General features: G+C 37.2%; 1 protein-coding gene across 1 annotated transcript in view; it reads right to left on the bottom strand.

Moving 5' to 3' along the window:
* UNC13C (unc-13 homolog C) overlaps window positions 1-17,355 on the bottom strand; it is a gene marked incomplete at both ends in the record, with an annotated part of 518,328 nt that overhangs the window by 300,248 nt on the left and 200,725 nt on the right. The window contains one exon of the mRNA XM_079768690.1: window positions 2,691-2,910. Within this exon, the coding sequence (XP_079624816.1) occupies window positions 2,691-2,910 (220 nt within the window). The remainder of the gene's footprint in view (window positions 1-2,690; window positions 2,911-17,355) is intronic.

Below are 17,355 nucleotides of genomic sequence, written 5' to 3'. Positions count from 1 at the left end.
GCTAAGAGCCTTGGGCCAGGAAGACAGACAAGTATAAGAAGCACCTCCAAGTAAACTTAGTCAAAGAGGAGCTAAGATGAGACTGTTTGGGGAACTTATTTGAGGTATTTTCTATATCTCCGAACCTTCAAAGAAGTACTGAAGCAGTGAATGGGATTTTATAACAATCTGATTTAATCCCACTTGACTGCAAATGTGTAAGTCACAGACCCAACACTTGATGGAAATGAAATAACAAACTCAACTCAATTTGAAGTAAATTTAAATACTCTCTCTTTTGCATGGGTCATTGGTCAGACCATGTGTAAAGTATTTTTATTTTCTTTTGTGTATGTATGAGAGAGAATATGTGTGTAAATTGACAGACTGCAGAAAAAGGATTAGCAAAATAATGAGTCCTAGAAACCTGAAGAAAACTTATTTTCAAGTATGTGAAAACCATTATATGCAATGGAAATCAATGTATTAAATGTTTTCTCTAGAGGTAAGATTTGGCTTAAATAATAGAAGTTAGAGGAGGCAGGAAGGACTTAGTTCAAATTTTAATTCATAAACTAGATCTTTCCAATGATGAATTCAGCTGTCTATCAAGGTAATAAATTTTCCCCGGAGGTGTTCAGAGACTGAATGACCATTTTGAAAAGGAGGTTGCATTGCTACACCTTCCAATTCTGATTTCTCTTAACTTCTTAATTTTTTATTCTTTCCTTTTCAATGATGGCATACATGGAAATATCTCACGCAAGGGGTTCCCACGGTAAATATCTGGCTTAAAGCAATGATCAAGAGAAATTTCTTAAAAAAATGTCACTGATTCCATAGGAAGAATTTTAAATTTGATAGCTATTGTGGAAAGTGGTAAAGCTGGATTCATATACTTGAAAACCCATTTGTGTTCAATGTAGAAGTGAATTTTATTTTGCAAAAAAAGGAGGTGTTACTTAAAAAAAATACCCTCTTCCTGGAACATATATACCTACTCTCATTTTTCTGAACTATTGTTGATTCTTCCCATTTATAAGTACATTTTATGAATAACCTCACTGAAAAATTTGCCTAATTTATTGGCCAAAATCCAATAATATATGTTGTCTTAAGAAAAGGAAATGGATTATGAAAATGTTTCTAAAGCTTAATAAATGGGTGGCATTTCTGTTCTTTAAAAGATTGAAAGAAGGATAAGCTCATTTCTCAGCTATGATCTGTATCATTGTTTAAAGGGATTCAAGCCATTTGTTTCGAGATGGCAATACTTTTCCTATCTGTTTTTCAAACGTCCTTGACCTAATAAACTTATTTCTTAGATGCCTATTTTACAATTCATTTTCTAAACAAATGGATTGGATTTTAATTGAATTATGAGATTTTAAGTAAATTAACTGAGCAATATTGAGTTAATCCCCCTTCTTCTTCAGCAGTCAGTCATATGTATATGTGTGTGTGTGTGTGTGTGTGTGTGTATTACTTTTTTTTCCAGTAGTATCCCAGAGGAATACTACTACTTTATTTTTTGCTAAGAAAATACATTTATTACCATTAATAGACTCATTATGATCTGACTGTGTAGGAAGAATACTAATCAGGTAGAGAAAACTGTAGAATGTATGTTCCTGTTACTACAAATGCCAGCCATGAAAGCATTTCTTATTTAATCCTTACTTTGACATTTTCCTCTGTCCCTTCTCAATTTCAGCAACCCATGAACCTAACATTGACCACATTTATATAAACAATGAACAGAGGGGACAATGTTTAAATGTGAAAAAAAGCATTATTTGCAAATAAAAATCCATATTCAGATATATTTCTTGGGCAATGCTTTTTTAACTTGTTTAAGGTCAGCACACATGACCAAATAAATAAGGCAGTGAAAGACCGTAATATGTACTTTAGAGTGTGATATTTTGGCATTTCTGGACTGAATCTAAAGTATCAGTAAAAATAATTATTTTTTTGAAAATGGAAAATTTAAGGTAACACATGTCATAAAGGTTGACACAAGTACCTATTTGGAAGTGTGAAAGTGCGGAAGGGCCACTAAGATTCATTGAGCATCTACTGTGCCAGACAATTAGAAGAGACTATTTCCAATAACTCTCTGAGGTAAATTTGTGATTCCTATTCATTTGGTGGAGGAAAATAAAGCCCCGAAATTTAAAATTCTTGATTAAGGTCACGTATCTGGTAACGTAGGTTTGTCTTTGACATTCAAACACAAGATCTTCCAATCTAAGACCTGTGCATGGGACATAGAAGAAGATGGTTCCTTCAATCAGACACCAAATAGGCTTGGAAAAAATTCCAGTTGCTGGAATCACGGGGGATAGGGTGGGGGTGGGGTGGGGAGGGTGTTAGCTCCCATTTGAGGAACATGACTCTACATATTCCCACTTACCCCCCTGGAGCTATGATGAGGTAAAATGAGAAAATCAACTAGGAGTCCTGTAAAGTTTTCTACTGGATGTCAATGCAATTGTACTCTAGGTACTCACTCTGAGAAATCTAATTGCGCCGAGTGAGTTCAACACTGTAGGAATCGCACCAAGTTCAACTCCATGACCAAATGGGCAGTATGTGTTTCTTTGCATACATGGCAGGGAAACTAGCAAGAGCTGAGAGGACTGACCTGAGAATATATAGGATAAGGGAGGCTCTGCAAAACCACCTCTTCAGCCTAACCAAGTACTCACTCTGCAAACAGTCGGCATTCAGGAGGTCCTGGCACTTCTCATGGCACTTCACTCCGCACTCCAAGCACTTCATGCCTTGCCGGGCAATGCCCCACAGGAGCCCTTCGCACTCGTAGCAGTAGGTTGGTGTCGTAGCTGTCCAGACCTCAAAATTGTGGGGGGTGGTGGAAGACATGGGGTAGATCAATGCCTGCAAGGTCTTCTTGAAGACATGTATTTTCTGTCAAGAAGAGAGAAGTTCCCCAGGCAAGCCAAGTCAGTGGATATAGAGAATTTCAATATAAAACAAACAATTTGTATCACTTTTCCCTGAAAATGCTATTTTTGAGAGAGTCCCCTGATTACTGATTTAAATGAAGACAGTAAGCACAGTAATTCTACTCACTTACTCTTCTCTCAGTGTTCTAGGGCCCAATTCAATTTTATGAACTCAAAGAACTCCCTCATCTACGAGATTGGACTGGGCTCTACTATTGTACGTGCTTCTAGCATAGCACTAAAGAGCTCAAAGTACTTAACAATGTCTATGTCCCTGCTATACTCTAATCTCAATGAGGACAAGGATGAAACCAATCTGGTTCAAAGCTACATGGATCCTTAGAGCCTAACCTAGTCTCAGGCTTAAGTAGGTGCCCAGGAAATATTAGTTTAAAAAAAAAGAATTTCTATTACTATCCTTAGTCTAGGTTCATTCATGGTAATTTGTAAAGTGGATGAAATGAATTCTCAATGCTAACCCTAACCTTCTAGAATCATCCTCAGCACTCTTTTTGGATCCTACCTAAGCCTCTCTAAAATGACTTTGTACTCTCCCTGACACTTCACACCTCCCCATCCCTAAACTATGCTTCCATAGTTCTTTCTGCAAAGAACTGCTTTCATTGCCTATCCTGTAGGAAAGAGCAGAACAACTAATTCACAAGAAAGGAATTGCAGCAGATAAAGGTTAAATGTGGCACGCCCATGGTAATTTGTATTTTAAAAGGAGATAGATTTTAATAGCACATGAAATACTTTCTAATAACAAACCTTTGGTGGGTTGGGGAAATCTACGGGATGGGTAGCTAGGAGATGTGAGATCCCTAGCATAGGCCACATCACATGATATTTAAAATGGGCTGTGCTAGACCAAAACTGTCTTTCATATTTCTTTCCTTAGTGCCTAAATAGTGCCTGTCATTGTCCCTGGCACATAATAGGGGCACGGCATAGGTTTTTGTGAAATGAATGAATATTCTGCCAAGAGTCTTATAATCTACAGAACGATTTAAGGTCTCTAAGCTTCACTTTCCTCTCTACCCTGTCTATCTGGTATTATTTGGAGATCCAATTATATGATGATAACATCCACAGTCTTCAAAAACTGAGTAAATGCAAAGTAGTAGTATTGGTGATAGATTTTCAATCAACAAATGTCAATCAATAGAAAAAGAGGCTGTTTGGATGAGTCTTTCTCTAGACTTCTCATATCCCACTATGCAGGTGACTTCCTGAGAGAAAGACTAGCACTCCCTGAAGTTACATTTACAGGTAATTTCACACAACTGCCTGATGCATAACAAATGGATATTTACCTAAATCCTGTAAGAGCCTAGCTGATAAGTAATACTAGAAGGGAGGCATTTATATTTTACATTCATCATCCTAAAAACTCATTTTGGAATATCTTCTCACAGCATTAAAATGACCAACTTCCCATTATTTTCCAAATCCACAGTATGGTAACAGCATTTTCCCCTTTATTATTATACTAGAAGCCGATGCACAAAATTCGTGCAAGAGTAGGCCCTGCCTTCCCTCTGGCACCTGGGACCTGGGCTTTCCTCTGGCCGCTGGCAGGCACCCAGGACCCAGGCTTCCCTTGCAGCCCCGGCTTTGTTTGGAAGGTCATCCAGAAGGATGTCTGGAAGGACATCTGGTCTAATTAGCATATTACACCTTTATTATTATAGATTTTCCTCATTATGTGTTTTCCAAGAATATGTTTGGTAATGGCCCTGGGAGATTCTCTACTAGGGAGTTAAGCTTTACTAACAATTTTTCTAACTGTGAACAGCACAATCCAGGCTTGCTACCCATGAGGATCTAGTCAGAGCTTTTTATGCTTCTTGTCTACCGAGCAGCAGGATGGTCAATCAAGGGAATACCTCAAGTGGGAGACTCTGTATTAGGGTTTATATAGGCAGAACAACTAAATCTATCACTTTTCAAAGGTAGTTGTGCTAAGTAAATCTCTTAAGTTCATTTCATAATGAAGATGTATTACAAAGAACTGTTAAGAGTTCTTTCAGGTTCATGAAGATGGTGGCTAATGGCATGGCAGGCTGCAAGATAGTGTATGAATGAGAGAGCAAAAGGAGAGTGCGTGAATGTGTGGGGAGTGTGTGTATGTATGAGTGAGAGACAGCTATATTCCATAGGACTGTTGGGGACTGGCGGACCAGGCTACCCTAACTGGGCAGCCTCTACTGCTGCTGAAATCTCTCCCAGAGCAGCCGGCTCTGCCACAGAGACTGCACCATCTTGAAGGGGAGAGTAGCTATGATCGGAAGCCCAGTCTTACCTTCAATCGGGGAGACCTTGGATATCTCCCAGGACCCTACAACCACAATGCCCAGGGACCAGATGCCTCAGCTGTGAACCCACAAACACTGAAACTTCAGCTTCCCTGGCCATGGGTGCCTACAAAGTTTGTCCAAGGGGAGACAAAGCGGCGCTGGATATGGGGACGGGCCCGGCACCTTCTCACAGAGGAGCTAGAAGGAACAGCTGAATTGAATAACATCCACCCGGAATTGGCGAATTAAACATAACTGGTGAGGCAATCCATGAAGGAAAGTTCAGAGATCGCCTAGAGAGAGGTGAGATCTGGGATCCAGGCTGGAGGGAGAAACATGTGCATTGGGGACTAGAATCTCAGAGGGAGACTGAGCCCCACCAAATCCATGGCCTTTGGGGTCAGTGTAGCCCTTGAATGTGGAAGGGGGTCCACAGGGCTGCTGGCAGAAGGGGACTCTAGATATAAGCCCACGGCTGAGGGAAACTGTGCCCAGAAAGGCAGGCTGAAGTTCTATACTGACCACACAGTGCCAGGGGAAAAAGATGTGAGATGATGCTGTTCCTTTGTCTTTTTTTTTTTTTTTTTTTTTACCTCATTGCTTCTGCTTACTAAATCCTATACATAGGACCTTCCAATTAAAAACACTCACCAAGACTGCAGGGGAAAGTTGTTTTTGCGGAAACTGGGGGTCAGAATAAGAAGAGATGAGCAAAAAAACAGCTCTGGGTCAGTCCGTCCCACCAACCCAGTATTAAGTGCAGCAGGGAAAGAAGAATCTAAACACTGGGTAGAGGGGCCATTTGGTCCCGTAAATTAATACAGAAACACCGCCACCCAAAGATTGTATCAGAAATTGACTCTTGTGTAAATACAACTGAAGGCAGGCAGAGAAACAAAGTGAGCAGAGAAATCCAGCCTGCTTGAAAACAAGGTTGTGGCTTATGACACAGAGGAGTGGTGGATTGCAGGGAACTTTTACACTGTGCTGACTACCTAACAGGAGACAGAGGTGCCAGGCAGAACAGTAGAGGAAGTGAACAACCTTCACTACTTCACTTTTTTAATTTTTATCTTTTACTTGAGAAACTAAAATTTTTTTCTCACTTGATTTTACTTTTTTATTATTATATTTTTATTTTTAATTATTATTATTACTAATATTATTTTACCTTTTTACAAAAAGTTTTATTTTTTCTTTATTTAATTTTATTTTGGGATTAGTTTTCCACATTCTATTCTTATTTTTATTTTAGCATTATTTTACTCTATCTCAATTTTTCCTTTTTGCCAACACTCTCTTCCTCACTTTTCCCCTTTTTCATCCCATTTCTCCTACCCTATTCCTGCTTTAGTTTTTCTCTATCCTTTCTTTTCACTCCCTGTTAAAAATTGGTCTTACTCATATATCTAATTTCCTCTTCCCTGCTCCAAGTCCATGTATACTTCTCTCTTCTCTTTCTTCATTAGCAAAATTTTTAAATTTTTCTTTCTGTCTGTCTTCTTGTTGTTGTTAGCTAGTTTTTCATTTTTTTTCTTCTTTTTTGCTTCTGTTTTTCCTCTCATTGCCTGTTCTCTTCTTCTAATAATAGCTTAATTAATTCCAATCACCAACTCAGGCCTATATACTCTCTTTCCTCCTTTTCCAAAAATAGATAAATACATAGATAGGTTAAAGAAAGGGGAAAATATATATATATATATATATATATATATATATATATATATATATATGTATATTTTATATATTTCTTTACTATTTTTCTTTGTATTTTATTTTTTTACTTTTCTTCTTATAAACTCATTCTCTTTCTACCTCCTCTATACTGAATTGTGGCCATTTCCCCATTCATTCAATTCCTTGACCTTACCTTCTGGAAATAAGCTTTGCCTTCTCAGATTCAGCTTGGTGTTTGTTGATTGGGTGTTTGTTGTTTGCATTTTTTGGAATAGTTGTTTGTATTCATCTCTGGGTGTTTGTTGTTTGCATTTTTTGGATTAGTTGTTGGTTTTTTTGAGTTTTCTCCCCATATACATATACTTTTTCCCCTTCTATTTTCTTATCTTTCTTTTCTCTCTTACATTTTGTCCTTTTCTCAATATCATTTTCCACTCCTTTCTCTCCCAAATTCTCTTTTCTCTGGTGGTCATATTTGTTTGGGGTTATTGGTATCATGAATACATTTGTGTTTGGTGCCCTGTGTGTTGTGTCTTCTCATGTTGTGTTTTGTGCCTTTAAGACAATGCAGGAGAGACAGAGCTACATAAACAGATACCCTGAGAGGAGCGAACATGGGGAGACAAAGAAACAGCCCCCATTAAAAAGAAAAGGAAGAATCACCAGAAAAGGAAGTAAAAGAAATGGAGACAAGCCATATGTTAGAGAAAGAATTCAGTGCAATGGTCATAGGGACACCGAAAAGGTTGGAATACAAATTCCACAATATGTGTAAGAACCAAGAGGAAATGAAGAAGAACCAAGAAGAAATAAAAAATGACACCACTGCTATAAAGAACTCAATAGAAAGCATCAACAGTAGACTAGAAGAATCAGAGGACCGCTTTAGTGAGCTAGAAGACAAGGTTGGAAAAAATACCAAAGCGGAGTAGCAACTGGAAACAAAACTTAAAAAACAGGAGGAGAGCCTCAGGGAACTTTGGGACAACACGAAATGAAACAACATCCGCATAATAGGGGTCCAAGAAGGAGAGGAAACTGAGCAAGGAATAGAAAACCTATTTGAAGAAATAATGACAGAAAACTTCCCTGATATTGGGAAGAAGAAAAAACTCACACAAGTCCAAGAAGCTCACAGAGTCCCAAACAAAATGAAAACCAAAAGACCAACACCAAGACACATTATAATTAAATTGGCAAACACCAATGACAAAGTAAGAATCATAAAGGCTGCCAGAGAGAGACAGAAAGTTACCTACAAAGGATCTCCAATCAGACTATCGACTGATTTTTCAACCAGAACATATCAGGCCAGAAGGGAATGGAATGAAATAAACAAAGTCATGCAAAGGAAGGGTCTGAATCCAAGAATACTGTACTATCCAAGGCTATCAATCAAAGTTGAGGGTGAAATCAGGAGCTTCACAGACAAAAAAAGACTAAGGGAGTTTATTACCACCAAACCAGAAATGCAAGAAATGCTAAAGGGATTGCTGTATAAAGAAGAAATAGGAAGGGAAGAACACAGGCATAAAGAATAAAAATGGCAACAAACAAGTACTTATCAATAATAATCTTAAATGTAAATGGATTAAATACCCCAATCAAAAAACATAGGATAGCTGAGTGGATAAGAAAACATGACCCATATATCTGCTGTCTACTGGAGACTCACCTCAGAACAAAGGACTCACACAGACTGATTATGAAGGTATGGAAAAAGGTTTTTTAGGCAAATGGAAATGAAAATAAATCTGGACTAGCAATACTTATTTCTGACAATTTAGACCTCAAAGTGAAGGCCATAACAAGAGATAAGGAAGGCCACTTCATAATACTAAAGGGAGCAATTCAACAAGAAGATATAACTCTGGTAAACATATATGCACCCAAATACAGGAGCACCCGAATACATAAAAAATGTTCTGGAGGATATCAAGGGAGAGATTGACAGAAATACAGTCATAGTAGGGGACTTTAATACCCCACTAACACCACTGGATAAATCCTCTAAACAAAAAAATCAGCAAAATCAGCAAATTAACATCAATCCTAAATGACTCACTAGATCAGAGGGAATTAATTGACCTCTTCAAAACATTTCACCCCAAAGTCACAGAATATACATTCTCAAGTGCACATGGGTCATTTTCAAAGATAGACCACATATTGGGATACAGGAAAAGTCTCTTCAAATTCAAGAAGATAGAAATCAGAGTAAGCATCTGCTCAGATCACAATGGCATATTAGAAATCAACTACAATGAAAAAAATCAAACACCTAGAGACTAAATAGCATGCTATTAAACAATGATTGGGTTAACAAAGAGATCAAAGAAGAGATTAAAAGCATCATAGCAACAAACGACAATGAAAACACAACAATCCAAAATCTATGGGACACAGTGAAAGCAGTCTTGAGAGGGAAGTTCATAGTTCTACAGGCCTACCTCAAAAAACAAGAAAAAATGGTAATAAATTATCTAACCCTACAACTCAAAAGAGTTATAAAGAGAGCAACAAGAAAAGCCCAGTGTAAGCAGAAGGAAGGAAATAATAAAGATCAGAGCAGAAATAAATTACAAAGAGACCAAAAATTAATACAAAAGATCAACAAAACCAAGAGCTGGTTCTTTAAAAGGATAAATAAGATTGATGAACCTCTAGCCAGGCTCACCAAGAAGCAAACAGAGAGGACCCAAATAAACAAAATCAGAAATGTGAGAGGCAAAGTAACAACTGATCCCACAGAAATACAAAGGATTATGAAAAAATACTATGAACAACTCTACTCCAACAAAATAAACAGCCTAGACCAGTGGTCAGCAAACTCATTAGTCAACAGAGCCAAATATCAACAGTACAACGATTGAAATTTCTTTTGAGAGCCAAATTTTTTAAACTTAAACTTCTTCTAACGCCAATTCTTCAAAATAGACTTGCCCAGGCCATGGTATTTTGTGGAAGAGCCACACTCAAGGGGCCAAAGAGCCCCATGTGGCTTGTGAGCCGCAGTTTGCCAACCACAGGCCTAGACAAAATGGACATATTCTTAGAAAAATACAAGCTCTCAAAATTCAAATAGGATGAATAAAAAAACCTGAATAGGCTGATAACTACTGAAGAAATTGAAGCAGTGATCAAAAATCTTCCAGCAAACAAAAGCCCGGGTCCAGACAGCTTTACAGGGGCTTTCTACCAAGCAGTCAAAGAAGAACTAAAACCTATTCTCCTCAGACTATTCCAAAAAATTCAAGAGGAAGGCATGCTTCTAAGCTCTTTCTATGAAGCCAGAATTACCTTAATTCCAAAACCAGATAAATACACCACAAAAAGAGAACTAGAGGCCAATATCCTTGGTGAACATAGATGCTAAAATCCTCAACAAAATTCTAGCAAATTGGATTCAGCATTACATTAGAAAGCTCATACACCATGAACAAGTAGGGTTTATTCCAGGGATGCAAGGATGGTACAATATCCACAAATTAATAAATGTGATACCTCACATAAACAAATTGAGAGACAAAAATGACATAATCATATAAATTGATGCAGAAAAAGCATTTGACAAAATCCAACACCCTTTCTTGATAAAAACTCTCAGCAAAGTGGGAATAGAGGGATCATACCTAAACATAATAAAAGCCTTATATGACAAACCTACAGCCAAAATCATATTCAATGGGCAAAAAGTAAACTCATTTCCCCTGAGAATGGGAACAAGACAAGGATGCCCACTTTCACCACTCCTGTTCCATATAGTAGTACTGGAAGAGCTAGCCATAGCAATCAGACAAGAAGAAATAAAAGGCATCCAAATTGAAAAGAAGAAGTAAAACTGTCCTGGTTCTCAGATGACATGACACTATACATAGAAAACCCCAACGATTCCATCAAAAAACTATTAGACCTAATAAATGCATTTGGCAATGTAGCAGGATAAAAAATTAACACCCAGAAATCTATAGCCTTTTTATACAGCAATAATGAACTCACAGAAAGAAAAATGAAAAAAAATTTCCATTTAACATTGCACCAAAAAAATTAAGATACCTAGGAATAAACTTAACTAAGGAGGTAAAAGACCTGTACTTGGAAAAACTACAGGACATTGAAAGAAGAGATAAAGGAAGACATTAAAAAAATGGAAGAATATACCATGTTCATGGATTGGTAGAATCAACATCATTAAAATGTCCATACTACCCAAAGCAATCTACAGATTTAATGCAATCCCCATTAAAACACCAATGGCTTACTTCAAATATCTAGAACAAACTCTACAAAAATTTATCTGGAATAAAAAAAGACCCTGAATAGCCATAGCAATCCTGAGAAAGAAGAACTAAGTTGGAGGGATCACAATACCAGATATCAAGCTATATTACCAACCACGGTTCTCAAAACTGCCTAGTACTGCCACAAGAACAGACATATAGAACAATGGAACAGAACAGAGATCCCAGAAATCAACCCAAGCCATTATGCTCAATTAACATTTGACAAAGGAGGCAAGAGCATACAATGGAGTCAAGCCAGTCTCTTCAATAACTGGTGCTGGGAAATTTGGTCAGATACATGCAAAAATATGAAACTAGATCACCAACTTACACCATACACAAAAACAAACTCAAAATGTCTAAAGGACTTAAAGGTAAGATGGGAAACCATAAAAATCCTAAAAGACTCCATAGGCAGCAAAATAGCAGACATACATATGTCATAGCAATATCTTTACCGACCCAGATTCCAGGGCAATGGAGACTAAAGAGAAAATAAACAAATGGGACTACCTCAAAATAAAAAGTTTCTGCACAGCAAAAGAAACCATCAACAAAACAACAAGAAAGCCCACTGCAGGGGAGAACATATTTGCCAATGATATTTCAGATAAGGGTTTAATCTCCAAAATTTACAGATAACTAATATAACTTAACAAAAGGAAGATAAACAACCCAATCAAAAAAAAAATGGGCAAAAGACCTAAATAGACACTTTTCAAAAGAGGACATACAGAAGGCCACGAGACATATGAAAACATGCTCAAAGTCACTAATCATCCAAGAGGTGCAAATAAAAACGACAATGCTGTACCATCTCACACCTGTCAGTATGGTTATCATCAACAAATCAACAAACGACAAGTGCTGGTGAGGATGCAGAGAAAAAAGGAACTCTCATGCACTGCTGGTGGGAATGCAGATTGGTGCAGCTACTGTGGAAGACAGTATGGAGTTTCCTCAAAAAGTTAAAAATGGAACTCCCATTTGACCCAGTAATACCACTCCTAGGAATATATCCCAAGAAACTAGAAACACCAATCAGAAAGGATATATGCACCCCTATGTTTATAGCAGCACAATTTACAATAGCAAAGGTTTGGAAACAACCTAAGTGCCCATCAGCAGATAAGTGGATTAAAAAGCTGTGGTACACCTACACAATGGAATACTACGCTGCTATAAAAAAGAAGGGACTTTTATCATTTGCAACAGCATGGATGGAACTGGAGAGCATTATGCTAAGCGAAATAAGCCAGTCGGAAAAAGATAAATATCACATGATCTCACTCATATGTGGGATATAATGTTCAACACAATTTGATGAACAAGAATAGATCCAGAGACAAATGGCAGGGGAGGAGGGGTTAGAGATCAACCAAAGGACTTGTATGCATGCCTATTAGCATAACCAATGGACACAGACACTGGGGTGGTGGGGGCTTGCCCAAGGTGGGAATGGCTGGGTGCGGGGATCAAGCAGGGATAAAGTAGACATATGTAAAATGTTAGACAATAAAAAAAAGAGTTCTTTCAGAATTAGGAGAATGTATTATTTAGCTTTGCTCCCCCTTTACTACCTAGCAAGGTTGGTATCTTTAATATTATTAAACTGGATTGAATGATTCTTGACATTACAGATGCTCCATGAGCTATTCATACAGTTATAGTTTCCTGTTCTAGGTGAGTTGAGGGGCTGAAGAGAGGTGTGTGTGTGTGTGTGTGTGTGTGTGTGTGTGTGTGTGTGTGTGTGTGTGTGTGATGTAGCATTTTTGGTTTAGATAATAAAAGAAGGAAGGAATTTAGTTATATTTGCAATCATATCAGGTAATTTGTTGTTTCTTTTAGTAAAGGAAAAATAATTATAATTCTAACTCAAAGGAACACTGGGTGGAAATACAAGAGAGTGTGTTACTGGACATAGAAAAGTAAGAAATACATATGAACTTAGAATCCAGGGTTGAGCAAGAAGTTATTTTAAAAAATATATATTTTATTGATTTTTTACAGAGAGGAAGGGAGAGGGATAGAGAGTCAGAAACATCGATGAGAGAGAAACATCGACCAGCTGCCTCTTGCACACCCCCTACTGGGGATGTGCCCGCAACCAAGGTACATGCCCTTGACTGGAATCGAACCTGGGACCCTTGAGTCCGCAGGCTGACGCTCTATCCACTGAGCCAAACCAGTTTCGGCAAGAAGTTATTTTTGAAGAAGAATTTATATTTTAAGATTAAGTAAATGATTAATACATTTCATCTAATCCCCATGTCCATTTTCTTTTTATTGAATTCAAGTGATATATAGTCAGTGCTCTAAATCCATAGGCTATCATAAGAGTAATAAATATAAGAAACACTTGCTAAAAAATTACATAGGCTGACAGAAAACAGAGTTTTGGATAGACAGCTGAGATAATTTCATTGAAATGCTTTGTTTGGTTTGGTTTTGTTAAAGAGCCAGGATCCATTTTATGAAAAGAGAGTGAAGCTACTTTCAAAAAATAAAAACGTGAAACATTTATTAGACAGCACATTGAAAATCAATTGAATGGAGTATTAAAACAAATGCCAACATTTTAAAGCTGTAGATGTTGAAGGAAAACATTCAATAATTTACTAGAGCAGTGGTTGGCAAACTCATTAGTCAACAGAGCCAAATATCAACAGTACAATGATTGAAATTTCTTTTGAGAACCAAATTTTTTAAACTTAAACTTCTTCTAACGCCACTTCTTCAAAATAGACTCGCCCAGGCAGTGGTATTTTGTGGAAGAGCCACACTCAAGGGGCCAAAGGGCCGCATGTGGCTCGCGAGCCACAGTTTGCCGACCACAGTAATAGAGGGTATATCTCCATAGTCTCAGAAAATGATAACATGAATCTTTTTCATTCTTGATTTTTGGGATATTGACATATTGAAAATTACTCTGAAATAAATGACACATAAAACATTTCTTAATCAAAGCGTAAGATGTAATTATGGTCAGTTTAGAAACTCGTTCAGTGAATAGTCAAGGACAACATGTAAAAATACATCTCATAGGAGAGGATTCTTATATCTCAGAGGCATACCGCATCTTTGGGAAAAGAAGGTGCTTTCTTAGCAGCAAAATAAGACCAGATCAAGCAAGATTATAAGAACGGAGAGTGTGGGATTTTGTGGAATAAGGCAAAAAGATAGGTTAAGGGACACTGCATAAAAGCAAGTCAGAAGAAAACAAGGGGACACACTAAAACTAGCCCTGGGAAATGGAAGGCTGTAACTCACCATAGGAGCTCAATTAAAGAAAAGAGAAGATTATGTTTAATGCAGCAGTTTGAGCGGCAAAACAGTAGGTAGGTACAGCTAATAGGATCCTAGCTGAAGTGAAAGGATCGGACTGGCTATGTTATCAGGAGAGGGTCTCTGGCCCAGTGAACCAGGAACCAAACACATGGAGAGAGTGGCCCCAAGAACAAGCAGAGCTCTAGTTACTGGGACTAGGTCCTGAGGACAGAATGAATTCAGAAATTATGGAGACTCGATGCTAACCTATTTTAAAGGTTTCTAAAGTTTTCAAATCTTCTGCAGCAAGCATATGCATGTATTTTCTGATTATAATAAGATATATGCTCATTGTAAAAATTTATAAAGCACAAAAATTAAAAAAATAAAGTTTTCAATTTAATTTTTCAAAGTTAGGAATGGTCTGTATCTCTTTTTCCCCCTATTTATAGATAGGATGAGAGACTTGCAATTAGGAAAAAAGAACATTTTTACATTAATAAAGTGATTCAAGAAAAGGAGGCAATTTTTACTGTGTGCAGAAACTGTTTTAATCTGTAGAAATGACAGTAAGAGAAATGCTTTAATTCTGGTAAACCACTGTAGCCAAGTACAAACTATAGACTACAAAGTGGAGGATGTTCACATTCTAGACAAATATTTTGTTAAGGATTTCTGATCCAAGAAATTGGAATATAAGGTGAGTTGCCTTAATATGTCATTTTTTGAATAATTAGGACACTGGAAGGAAATGAATTGCCTTTTCTATACGAGGAAATTAAAATGAGTCTGAGCAATAAAGAAATCAGGCCTCCTGCCAAGAGCAGTGACTAGTGTTTTTAGACCATCAATATTCCAATCTACCAACTGTTAGTACTTAGGACAGGAATACTGCTTATCTACCTCTATCTGCCATGTGGCTTTTCTCTTTTCCTCCCTACGATGGCAACCAGTGACTTGGCTAATGAAGGCCTATTGTCCTCTTCATCCTGTGGGTTTCCCTCATGGAATTATGAAAACATCCCTAGCCTCAAAAAAATTTGCACTGTTTTGAAATAATTGATGGTGTGCTTGCTGCATGCTTTTTAGAAAAAAAATTATTTCTGTCCTACAGGTATCATGTTATTATTTCTGGACAAAGTCATCAGAAACATTTGCAGAGCAAAGATTAGGTGCATGCCCTTTAAAATTTCTTATAAGCATGAAGACAGAATAATGGTGGAATACAGGGTGGGGCAAAATACAGTGTAGGCTTACAGTTCTAAGTACACAAAACACATAATGTCTTCCTGTATTATTATTCATTAATTATTATATTACTTCCCAGATGAACAACTGTAAACCTACTTTTGCCCCACTCTGTAAGTTCCTGAGTGTAAAATCAGACATAATTTAGGGCTGATTTACTCATCAGAATCATCACACACAATTATAGAAGCTAAAATTACTCAGGTAAATTATTTTTTGTTGGATAAAATACAAATAGAGACTAAAAGTTACGTACTTATCCATGGAAAGACTGCTAAGTAATTTGTTTTTACTTAACAGATTATTTTATAACAGATGCTAATTATCACTGACCTAAGTAACTTGCAGGGTGAGTCCAAATAAAAAAGGCATATCAATGATAAAGTGGGTAATTAAATAGTTCAAGGAGAGTAGAAGATGGGATGTGCCCTGTATTATGACAGAACATGGTCTGAAAAGAAATTAGGGTAGATTTGTCATGTACTATAAGTATCAGTTTTTCTCCAATTTAAACTTTCAATAAAAATGTATATATATATATATATATATATATATATATATATATATATATATATATATATAATGGAGGTGATAAATGATGAGTAATTTATTAAAAATAAAGCCAAATATAATGTGAATTCCTCCACTGGGGACAACTTTAGTCATTTTAACATGGAAAGAAATTTGATTACTTGGGGTAGAGACTGAGTTCTTACAAATATTCTTTTTTTTTTTTTTTAAGCTTTAGGGCATATGACTTAGGGAGGTTTTTTTTTTCTTTTTCTTTATTGATTGAGGTATTACATATGTGTCCTTAGCCCCCCCATTGTCCCCTAACTCCCCCACTCATGCCCTTGCCCCCCTGTTGTCTGTGTCCATTGGTTAGGCTTATATGCATGCATACAAGTCCTTTGGTTGATCTCTCCCCCTTACCTGCACCCTCCCCTACCTTCCCTCCGAGGTTTGAATGTCTGATTGATGCTTCTCTTTCTCCGGATCTGTTTTTGTTCATCTGTTTATGTTGTTCATTATATTCCATCAATGAGTGAGATCATGTGATATTTATCTTTCTCTGACTTGTTTATTTCGCTTAGCATAATGCTCTCCAGTTCCATCCATGCTGCTGCAAATGGTAAGAATTCCTTCTTTTTTACTGCAGCATAGTATTCCATTGTGTAGATGTACCACATTTTTTTAATCCACTCATCTGCTGATGGGCACTTAGGCTGTTTCCAAATCTTAGCTATTGTAAATTGTGCTGCTATGAACATAGGGGTGCATATAACCTTTCTGATTGGTGTTTCTAATTTCTTGGGATATATTCCTAGAAGTGGGATCACTGGGTCAAATGGGAGTTCCATTTTTAGTTTTTTGAGGAAACTCCATACTGTTCTCCACAGTGGCTGCATCAGTCTGCATTCCTACCAGCAGTGCATGAGAGTTCCTTTTTCTCAGCATCCTCGCCAGCACGTTTCTTGATTTGTTGATGATAGCCATTCTGACTGGTGTGAGATGGTACTGCATTGTTGTTTTGATTTGCATCTCTTGGATAATTAGTGACTTTGAGCATGTTTTCATGTCTCTTGGCCTTCCTTCTGTCCTCTTCAAAAAGTATCTGTTTAGGTCCTTTTT

The sequence above is a fragment of the Cnephaeus nilssonii genome, assembly GCF_951640355.1.
Source record: "Cnephaeus nilssonii genome assembly, chromosome: 4".
NCBI classification, from domain to species: domain Eukaryota; kingdom Metazoa; phylum Chordata; class Mammalia; order Chiroptera; family Vespertilionidae; genus Cnephaeus; species Cnephaeus nilssonii.
This window is presented reverse-complemented; position numbering and strand designations above follow the sequence as displayed.